At 39.1% G+C, this 11,356-nt stretch overlaps 1 protein-coding gene across 1 annotated transcript in view; it reads left to right on the top strand.

Moving 5' to 3' along the window:
- Positions 1-249: 249 nt before the first annotated feature.
- The window catches only part of LOC104528599 (tubby-related protein 4-like), a gene marked incomplete at its 3' end in the record, with an annotated part of 23,549 nt that continues 12,442 nt past the window's right edge, over positions 250-11,356 (top strand). The window contains exons 1-3 of the mRNA XM_010172650.1: positions 250-424; positions 2,887-3,021; positions 6,936-7,102. Coding sequence (XP_010170952.1) covers positions 280-424; positions 2,887-3,021; positions 6,936-7,102 — 447 coding nt within the window. The remainder of the gene's footprint in view (positions 425-2,886; positions 3,022-6,935; positions 7,103-11,356) is intronic.

Below are 11,356 nucleotides of genomic sequence, written 5' to 3'. Positions count from 1 at the left end.
GTGCCCCACCATGAAGCATTACTTGCTCACAGATTTTAGGAACTTACCTCTAGTCCCTGCTGCTTTGACTTCACTCTTTATATACATCTTTGGTTGCAGCATCCTGTTGTGGCACCATTTCATTTCCCTGACTGGTTTGCTTTCAGTTAATTTCCAGCATAGCTAGTTAATTACAAGATACATTCGAAGAAGGGTCCAGTGGCTCAGGTTTGGTGGGACTGAGGGCTGTTCCATTATTTTCAGGTGCTGTTTGGCACTGCTGATGGGCAGGTTATTGTCATGGACTGCCATGGCCGAATGCTGGCCCATGTGCTCCTTCACGAGTCAGATGGCATCCTCAGCATGTCCTGGAACTACCCCAGCTTCCTGGTGGAGGACAGCAGTGAGAGCGACACGGACTCCGACGACTATTCCCCACCGCAAGGTAGTGTTGTGTGCATGTCCTTCTGTTTCAGCTTTGCAAGCGTTCATGAAGACATCTCGAATGCCAGAGAGTTGTCATGCTTTACCAAAACAGCAGGATGGACACAATTTCAAGCTGGTAGAGGCTGAAAGATGGTGTGTTCCTGTGAAGGTACCATGGAGGATGGAGCAGCGGGCTAGTACAGGAGAGTGGGCTTATGCCCAGCTCTGCCACGAGCCTCGCTACGTGGCTTGCTGCAGGTCATACCTCATCTGTGCTGCCCTGCCTCCATTTGCACAAGTGAAATAACAAAGTTTTTAGTAAGGGTGAGTGAAAATGCTAGGAAGGAGCATATCAGGTTCCACTGATAAGGAGATGTGAGGTATTGCAATGGTCCATATGTATGGAGGTAGTCAGAGTGCAGTCACAGAAGTTAATGTGTATTACATAGATTCATGTGAAAAGACACTAGTACTAGACATAGGGGAAAGAACTACATATTTAATTTTAAAGAAATCTTATGAAGCAGAGATTATGTTCATCATTACAGTCCCATCCTTGATAGTCCTGATATAAAGAGCTCAATAAATTCCACAGAAAGATTGGAAATGAAAATATTTCCTGCAGTTACACAGGGTGGAAGAAGGGTGACTGGAGCTGTCTGGAGTTACTAATTCCCATGCTTCAGAGCACATTGCCAGTTGGAGGGTCGGGAAGAAATCCTTCCCTCCACTTAAGTATAGATATAACTTATTGGGTGAAATGTTTTGGTTTTAAACTCTTTGGAAATCATCAAAGACCTAGGAGGCCTAGGTGACCATGCACAGTCAGCCCCATCCTTGTTCTTCAAGTAATGCTAACACTTCTTGTTAATGCTGTTGATTAGTCTCTAAGATCCGGGTAAGCTGTTTCTTTGTTCCAGTAATTAACATAACAGTGACTGTACAGTGAAAAATTTAAATACATAATAGCTAGAAATAGTTCTGAATTTGTATCTCAGATCTGAACCACTGAATTGAGGACTCTTACTTGGATTTAGTCCAAAAGTCTTCCTTTTCCAGAATTGTGTATATATATGTCAATATAATAAGCATATGTATTTAACAAATAATGATGGAAGATAATGTGATCATCTGGTAAAATGTTAGCATCTTTTAAAACTGAGTTTTGTTTTGGCTTTCTTGCCTCATTTTTGGTACTGGGTGAGATTTTTTACCTTAGAAGAAAAGAAACAAACAGAAAATCTCCTAGCAAGCTTCTACACCAAGAAAAGGAACAAAATCGAACTGTTTTTTCATTGCTTTTTTAAAACACTGGGGTTCCAGTTGGAGGATGGTGAAGATGCAGAGTACACAGATAAGAACTTAAATGATCCAAGTGTGCTAGCTTTTTCTGAGTCAATCAGGGGGTGGGTGGCCTCGTTACAAGCCTACAAGCCTATTTTAATGATTACCCAAACATGATGTGTTTTCTTTAGAGCAGATGCAGCATAAACCTCTCAAAGATGACAAGCATTTGACGCACACAGATGTGTAGGAAGGACTGGAAGTTTGATGGGTTTTTTTTATCAGATCATATACACACAGAGATGCTAATTACTAGACATCTTTCTCCAAAGTGCATTTTGATCAGCTGTTCTAAAAGTTCAGGAAGCAATACCACTCTTAACTGGCTCTGCCATTTTTGTTGACTGAAAAGATACTGGTTGGCCTTGAGAGGCACTTTATCTCCTATCAGAACTTGTAAACAAAGAGAGTTAAACACAGATGGGGATATTGGTCATTAGGTATTTGAACAAAGGAATTTCAGTGAATGCTGAAACACAAGCCCAGAGGAGCAGAGACTTTGCAGAAATGTTTTTTAAAGCTTAGTGTTCCATTTGGGCTCATCTCCACCTTTGAGCGCGTTGGAGCCTGTTATGCAGGATGACAGGTAGCTTTTCATGCAGCTGCCCAGCTCTTAACATTTAGACTACAGTAATTTGCGAAAGGTCAGTATGTTATCTTAGAAGTTCTTATGATGTCTCTAAGTAACATCAGGAGGAGTCCCCAGCACTTGCCCAAGCAGAAAGTGTATCTAACAAATAGCTTTTAATGTGATTATTACACTGTTTTTCAGCTTGGATCCCAAGGAAGCCTTCCAAAGAACTGGTTTTGAATTTGTGGATACTCTGGGGAGTTGACAATGGAGAAAAATTTAAAACCACCACTGTATACTGTAATAGCATACCCATAAATCAGTTCAGATATTCTGCAGTAAAAATTCAAAAAGTAAAAACACTGGGGTTTCACAAAAGCAGACACACTAACTAGCTAAATCTGCTTTGCTTTTGCCCATAGACGTTGCAGAAATAAGCAGGTAGAGTTTGAGGCTTGGAACCACTGGTTGTGGTGGTTCCACAATGAAATACACTGTATTTCAGCCTGGATGTAATTAGTTCTGGTTGTTTGCCTTTTGCTCACTCCAGAACCTTGTTTTTGCAGATGGACCAGCTGCGTATCCAGTGCCAGTGCAGAACACCAAGCCGCTACTTACTGTCAGCTTCACGTCAGGAGACATCAGTTTAATGAACAATTATGACGACTTGTCTCCTACTATCATCCGCTCAGGGTTGAAAGGTACCAAAGGAAGCCATTTCACCTCCTTCCTATGCTCTGTTTTTCTTGTATTTTTAGTGATGTGTGTATATGTTATGTTTTTCTGGTTGTCTCTCCTAAGTCAGAAGAACTCGGCCACCGTTATTTCCATTTCCAGCAGTGACATCTGCTGGGGGAAGAGCAGTGCTTGGCTGATAGAGCTTTTGTGTTTGAAAAAATGTTTCCTTTCTTGAGATTGTGTTTTTACGGCAGCGTTGTGGAACAAATTGATCCGTTCACTGTTTTTCAGATGAATGTGCCAATATGTTTATGCGTCTTTGTCTGAATGTCCCTGCTTCTTAACACTTCCTTTGCATCTTTAATTCACAAGGTCTCCTCCCATGCATTTGGTAACCAGGTACGAATGGCAGCGTTGCTTTGTCTCCCACAGATTTTGGACACTTGCTAGAATTATTAATTATCAAGAGGCAAGTTATTCTGAGAGAAGGAAAATTCCAGTGATTAATTACTATACATCTGGCTAAGTGATGTGCATAAATGTTTGTAAGATCAATATTCCATGTGAAATTTTTAATTCACATTGAAATTTTTACTGTTCTTGCCTATCAAAAAGTCCCTCACTTTGCCAGCACTCTCAGTATAATTTACAGTGCTTTACCTGGAGAGAAGTTTTTTTTCACTATGGCACATAAGCACATATTTAAATATAGGTTCCATTGAGTCTTTTTCATCTCCACAGGTGAAGTAGTTTTACATTAGATGAAAAAAAAAAAAAAATTAAGCTGTTGTACCGTACTCTTAGCTGTTCTGTAACAGTGGGATATTTTTGGTGAAAAGTTGCCCTAACACCAACCCGATAGTTTTTGGATGATCCACTGTGTAGGGTAGTCTTAAGAGGTTAAAAAGTCACCTCTGAGGTTTCTTTTCCACTCCAGCTTCCATCTGTGCCACCACAAGAAATGCATGGTGTGCAAAATGTAGCATGTGGGCGCAACCCAATGATGCAGAAAACATCTTCAGCCGAAAGAATGCCTAAAGTTTGGGCAACAGGAACCAACTTGTGATATCCACCAAGGGGTGTGCCCAGCATCTCTACAGAATTTTAGTAAATAGGATAGGAAAGTAGTCTTGAGTTGTCACCTAGTCTAGCTTTCAGCTGGAAACAGGAGAAACAAGCTCCATCTTATTCTCTGTTTCGAGTTGCCAGGCTCTATCTTACTGAGGATGTCTGTCCTGTTTCTCTTTCTTTACTTTCACTAGTGGAAAAAAGATCCCTTAATTACATCCCCCTCCTCTAGCAAACTATTAATGTGCCAGCTACAGTAGAAATCTTTTTTTCTATGAATTGTAAACTGGACTACATCACTGACATTAGTAGGAGAAGAATGTGCAACATCTTGCTGGATTGGAAGTGTGTCCGAGACAGAGAGAAAGGTGATTGGGATATCACTGTCTATTGTTTTGAAGCTATCCATTGTACAAAGTATTTTGCATATAGCTGCCATATAGATGTAAACATTCTCTGTATCTTCTTATAATTTTTATTTCAAGTGACTGTAATTTTACTGGTTGTTATCACATGCAAGAATGTACAAAACCACCCAGCTCAGGGTCTCCATCCTCTGCCACTGCCAGTTGGTATTCTGCTGAGAGTGGATGGTCTTCAGTATTGTGTGCAAGTTTTAATTCATATGTTTCTGTTTGAAATCTGTAAGTATTGCTTTGTGGTCTCTGCAGCAGATGCCCTTGTCTTTATGGGCTGCTGTAGGCTACTCAATGTACTTTTAAAGCAGGCAACTATAAAGCTATTTCAAGCACTGCCAATACATTTTTGCTGTTCTACTAGCTTTGTATAGCTGTCATTTTACTGGGAGTATTCATATTAAATTGATGCAGAAAAACATTTGCTGTTGGATGAGAATTTGATTACCCAAATACAAGTTCTTGTTTTCATCCAGCTTGAACACTCCTGGAAATTTTATCAGTTCCAGTGGAGATCCTGAACTGTTCAGTTGTATCCTTTCTTTTTTTTACACGTTTTAACTCAGTGACTCTCAGTACAGTGCTACCTGCAGAACTGCTGTACTGCATCTGCTAGTTGTACTAGTTAGCTACAACTACTACCCACAGAGCTATTGCACATTTAGAGTGCTGTCTATTCAAGGTTTGCCAATATACAGACCTATAGTGGCTGGCAAGTAGTTCTGAGGGATGGCTGTGATCCAATTATTCACTTGCAGACCGTTACCTTAGATGAAACTTTCATCTGATTTCTGATCTCTGTGCTTGCGCTGAGACCTAATTGTCAGTTGAGCTGTTGTACGTCAAGGTTCGATAGTTGTTGAAGACACCATTGGCAGTGCAGCGTGCTGTAGGACCATGCTGTCCCAGGGGGATGCTGCAGCCCACATCCAGCCCTTTGCAGCCTAATTCTAGGAGTTTTGAGAGAGAGAGAAAACTGCTGGATGCAGTAATCACTCCTCTTCCTCTTGGTGTGGGCATCTACTGAAAGTTTTACCTGAAGACATGCATCCAAAAGAGATTGTTTTTTCACCCCGGTAATTGTTACTGAAAGTGGAGTTAATCAGTGTGCCTCATTGATTTCTAACCTGCCTATTGTTATACTCTGTGAGAAAGATGAATTAAATCCCCCTGTAGATCACTTAAAGGGCTGAGGACTAAGAGGAAAAAAGAGGCATACAATGCCTAGCTGTGGAAAAATTATCTGGAGGAACATGTGTCCTACCTCTGATAGGTACAGAAGTGTAATTCCCATGAGAAATATCAGAAAGTTGAAATAATACAAAATCATTTTAAATTGCACATAAATGTCCCTGAAAATGACAAGTTGACAACTTGAAACGATTTTGAGATCCTTCCTGCCAACTCTCATTTTTCTCCTGCTTCTTCATTCGAAGACAGCTTCTCGCCCACAAATGTCTTCAAAAGGTTCTTGGCAGATTGAGCATCCCAGAGCACAAAAGTTTTGTCTTTGCCTTCACTTTGTCTCAGCAGAAAATAGCTGCCTTTCACCTCTGGTTTAAGAGCAAAAAGTTTAAAGACCAGCTCAGTATTCCTTGAACATGCAAATCTGCCTCTGAAATACAAGCAGAAACACAAAATACTGTTTTAGTGCTCTTGTTGCAGTGTGACAAATAGCTGGAGGATATAAGGGTTTGAAATTAGCATCCTCAAATTAGGCTGTGGGTGTTTCTCATCATGAGGTGCCTGTAGGAGGAGTAACTGATATGTATATTCATATCCACGCATATGAGAGACTGAGCAATCCCTGTGTGCTTCTGGCAAACTCCTGCTATACAGATGAGTACCTTTTCACAAGTCAGGTGTCAAAAGAAAACCTATGACATGGAGGCCATATGTGTTTATGGACAAAAATCCTGAAGTCTTTCTAGTTTGATGTTATACTAAACTGTAACTCTAGTTTGAGTTATGCTAAAAATGATGTTCACAGCCAGTGAGAACATGAGGCATTGCCAAATATGCTGCTTTTTTGCACTGTAGGCCTTTCCAAACTAATAGTCTTTGCTGCTCTCTTAGTGAGATTGTTTATCCGCATATTGACTTAATTCCACTCATCTACGCCAAAGACGTGGATAGGATCTTCCACATCAGTTTTAACATCTCTAGTTCTTGTTGTTAAGTACTTATGAGCTGATTACATTCGAGACTCACCATAAAGAGAGAAAAAGGAATTATTTTTACACTTTTTTTGCAATTTACAAAATGAAGAGTCATTCTCGGAAGTGCATATGTGGCACATTTGCTACCATTTCAATGGAAGGATTTAGGTTTCTAAGTACTTAAGTAACTTTTGAGAGCATGATTTAGCTGTTCAAGTCACTTTGCAGCATCTGGAAATGCTGTTCCTACTGCTTCTAATCAGTGATTATTGCAAACCGTCTTTGCGATTGCAGATGTGGTGGTACAGTGGTGTACACAAGGAGACCTACTTGCAGTAGCAGGCATGGAGAAGCAAAGCCAGCTAGTTGACCTCGGCAATGGTTCCCTGCTGAAAAGCGCACTTGTCAAGTTCTACAATGTGCGCGGGGAACATATCTACACTCTGGAGACACCTGTGCAGGTAGGAAGTGTTTTTCAAGTCAGTTCTTAATGCTTTACTGACATGTTTTTCCCACATTAGCTCATTGATACAGACCTGCAGCGTGAAAAGTGTGGCAAAACATCCTGAACACTTTCTAAAATATGATATAGATAAAAATGCACTATAAATAGTTGTTGTTTGTGTTAAGGTAGACATCCAACAGTGCATCTTGAGGCCCACTGTGCTTGGTATTGTGCAAATATACAATGAGAAACAGTCTGTTTCCCAAAACCATTGGGCCATGAATGGGCAAGACAGAAAAAGGAAGTTCTTTTGTTTTATGAATAAGTGACTGAGGAAAAAAAAAAAATAGGTAACCTGCTTGATGTTTTAGCAGAGGCAAGAACTGAGGCAAGAACAGAGGCAAAATAAACCTGCTTGATGTTTTAGCAGAGGCAAGAACAGGATTAAAATTTTCCAAGTCCAGTATCATAACCACAAGATTATTCTCTCTTTGTTATTGCTGTAATCTGCTAATAATGTACAATCAGTGGATGTGATGCAATATTTTTTGTGCCACTTTTTATGGCATCAGATGGAGAAGGGTGAATCAGAAAGTCTTAGTTCTGTTCCCACCTTCTGTACAGATTTTCATTGTAACCTTGGTTGTGTTACTTGACAAGTTAAATGTCAGCACATGTTCTGTGTGCTGCTTAGGAGCACAACATACTTCATAGGACATTGATGATATTTCAGAATCTAGCTGAATGTCACTCTTATGTACAGTTTATTTAGTTTTCTGCAGAATAGGGATGACTGTTCTGATTTCTGACTGTTACTAGTGGAGATTAATTAATTTATAAGAGCTTTGAAATCTAAAAGTGAAGGAAAATGCTATGCATACATTTGCTTAATTATGTTTAATGATGATACCATTTATTATGATTTCTTTTTCAGTACCCTGATCTGGGATGGATACAAAAGGATGACGTAGTAAACCAGCTGCTAAACTTTTGTGTTTGCTTGTATTTAGCATTAACTTGTGCTTATTAACGTTAGCACTCTAATTTAGATAGAATTCTTTAGTTTTGTAATGCATAAAATAATATTCTCTAAAGCCAACCTAAATATGTACAGTGATGTCTAATGCTGATTTAGGTACCTAAAGGACTTACCCATGCACACAGCTTTCTTGGCTTAAACAGCCCTTTCAGCTAAGTAGCACAGCCCTTTCCTCTTTGGATCAGTTATGGAGAAAACATATTTATACCAGTGTTGCTTATTCCCAGATGACATAAAAACCAAACCTCGTTCTGTTACTTCAGTCCCAGAATACCCTATGTCCATGTTAGCTGTTGAACCAGTATGACCCTCTGGCATCAAGCTGTGCAGTCAAGCTGGAGAACTGATGGGGTCAGGTTGCCTTAAGGTGTGTGTGTGTGCAGGCTCATCTCTTACTGCTCTCTCCCCCACTTTGTTCCAAATCACCTCAAATGCCTTTATTTCATTTAGGTCTCCCTGTAGCCCATCAACTTCTTTTCATATTTTCAGCTCTTCTCCTTTACTTAATCAGTGGGGAGAAGGCACACATTGTAGCTGACGTGAGGGCTAATTATTCTGCCATTGTATGAGTACTTACAGAACAACTAACAGGTCATACCGAACAGGTAACTGCCAAGTTCATACTGCTCTATCTCTCACAGTGAAAATATTAACAAGAGCCTCTCTGCTTTTTCCAGCTGCTACTTTTCACTGAAATCGCAGCACTTCAATACCATGGAGATTTCTTTCCCCATTTTCAACTTCAGATGAAAAGCCAACAGCTTCAGAAGTTAGTAAGCCAGGTTGGAAGTGAAGGATGGGGGGGCAGGGGGTGGCAAACACCAATTAATAGCACAATCATTTTCTTAGGAAACTAGGGTAAAAATAACATTCAAACTGATAGGTTTATATTTATTTTTAAAGGTGTGTGCATAAACCTGCCTAAAATGAAAGCCACTCCTCTTCTCTCATTAGTCAGTGCTTATTCTCTTTATTTAGCGCATTTAAATTCATATTTACTCAGCTGCAGGAGGAAGTGAGGGATCTTTCAGAAGGACACCTGTATCCTCATGTGGACTTTATGCTTCTATGTATTTGAATGCTGGTCTAACGGTATTACCAGCTAAGTGACAGGTATGCTAGAACATTGCTAAGTATTTGGTTTACCAAGAAAGCCAGATAAAAAATGCAGTTGCAAAAATAATGTAAAGAAATTGCTAGTAACTTTTGTTATTCTGTGTCTCTGCTCCAAAGGTGTATGTGCAAAGATGACAGAAGTAAGTCAGTGGTCCCACTAATTTGTGTGATGACAAATTCATCAGAGTAAATTCTTTAGTTTTCTGTACAATGACAGTCAGCCTTGTAATGGGATTTTATAGAATTCATCACTGGTTATTGAAGAAAAGAATTGAAGTAAACAGAATTTCCTCATCTCAAATTCTTCTTCTGCTAAAACTGTTTTTTCTGAGGCCAGCAAATGTGTGACTGGAAAAGCACATTTATTCTAAATGAGCATTGTTCTGAACATAAAGGTCAAAAAAAGTAAAGCAACAATGAACACAGAAAATAGTAGGTAGCACATGCCAAACTGATTTTCCTTGTGGTCCTCTGTCCCATTTCTTTGATAAAGCAGATGTCTGAAAATTTTATCTGTAAAATATACTGAACTGTCTCTGTTTCTGTTGTTTGTCTATCTTGAATGTCTTTGGTAGGATATTCAGGAAACAATAAATTTTATTGTTTATAACAAAACTTAGTCTAAAACTGCTATAGGATTTATATGCAACGTTGCTGGAATGTTACCTAACAAAAAGTCACTGCAAACACCAAGGTAGAATAGGTTTGGGTACTGCAGATTACTCATCTTGATGACTGTTGTGACGGATCCCTTCAAGATGTTTTATGTGCCACCTTCTCCTCCACCTTTAGTATGGTTTTGGCATCCTCTGTCTCATTTGATTAACTCTCTTAAGCTCTTCCGTTCAGTGTAGGATTTTGTAATAATAACATATAATTAAAATATAATAATAAACCTAGTTTGCTTGACTATAAAACCTTAGACAGGGAAATCACACTCGTTTCGAAGTATCCAAATGAACCCAGTAGCTTTTCATGAAAAGTAACATTCATAAACAGAGGGGTAGAGTTGGCTTAGTGTAACAGTCCCTCTTGTTCCCTGCTCTGGGGCTTCAGCCTGCCACCCTGACATGCTGCAAGAATATATTTGCAGAATATAGTGGAAAGAGCTGAAAAAGCATCGGTAAGGGTTAGGCAGATAGTGAACTTCTGCTACACAGAATCAAACTGTTTTGAGCCTTGAAAGACCTATGAAAAACATTCAGAAGGGACTTCAGAAAGTCACACCAGACTTTTATCTTGTTGGAAGCAGTTATATGAAAACTGCATCCGTATTGTTACTCCAAAGAGTCGATGCTGTTTATTTATTTTATTTTTTATATTTTATTTTATATGCTCTTTTTATTTAAGAGCATATCTTAAAGGCTGTTCATCAGCTATAAGTATTCAAAATTATACTATTGATTTCTGTAAAACTTAGTTGTTACTACACCCACCATTGTGTACACAAACACCAACATTGTGGACCAAAAATATGTCCAGTTTTTTCAGCTGGCAGCTTTTCATAGCCCTGCTTTTTCAACATTTAAAGATGTGATTAAAACAGAAGGCTACCCCGCTGTCATAATTTTTTTATTGGAAGAATTTTAATTTTTTACATTATTTGTTAAATCCTTGCTTCAAAATTACCTAACTGCCAAACCTGTGAAATTTTTCTGACTTATGGTTCAGTTGTGGCTTGTATTTTGGTTTCTTCTTCACTTTTTATAATTTTCTTTTTTATATGTCCCAGAGAAGAACAGGGAAACAAGAATGTGGATATAGAAACTCTGATGCTCTTCTCATATATACACCTGTAATTCTATAGTAAATTTACATTATCTTAAGTGTAAGAACAGATTATACCTGAAATGCAATGAAGAAAGATGGGTGAACTGAGCCCTGCACATTCCAGAATCAGTTGTACAGGCAACAAGATTAGATGCAGAAAAACTGTAATTGCATTTTTATTGGTGTAATATTTTTAAACGTTAATTCAAAGTGTGTGCCAATGGCTAAAGCTTTATGGGAGAGGTTTCCAGGAGTCTTTGAGAAGAACACCCACTTGCTCTAGACCTGCTGCTGTCAGCAGCAGCCTTCATGGCATTTCACGGGCTGCTTCTCTGCTGGAAATGT

Source organism: Antrostomus carolinensis, unplaced genomic scaffold, assembly GCF_000700745.2.
Source record: "Antrostomus carolinensis isolate BGI_N321 unplaced genomic scaffold, ASM70074v2 scaffold16337, whole genome shotgun sequence".
NCBI classification, from domain to species: Eukaryota; Metazoa; Chordata; class Aves; order Caprimulgiformes; family Caprimulgidae; genus Antrostomus; species Antrostomus carolinensis.
The sequence above is the reverse complement of the archived record's forward strand: the minus strand, read 5'-3'. Positions and strand labels throughout refer to the sequence as shown.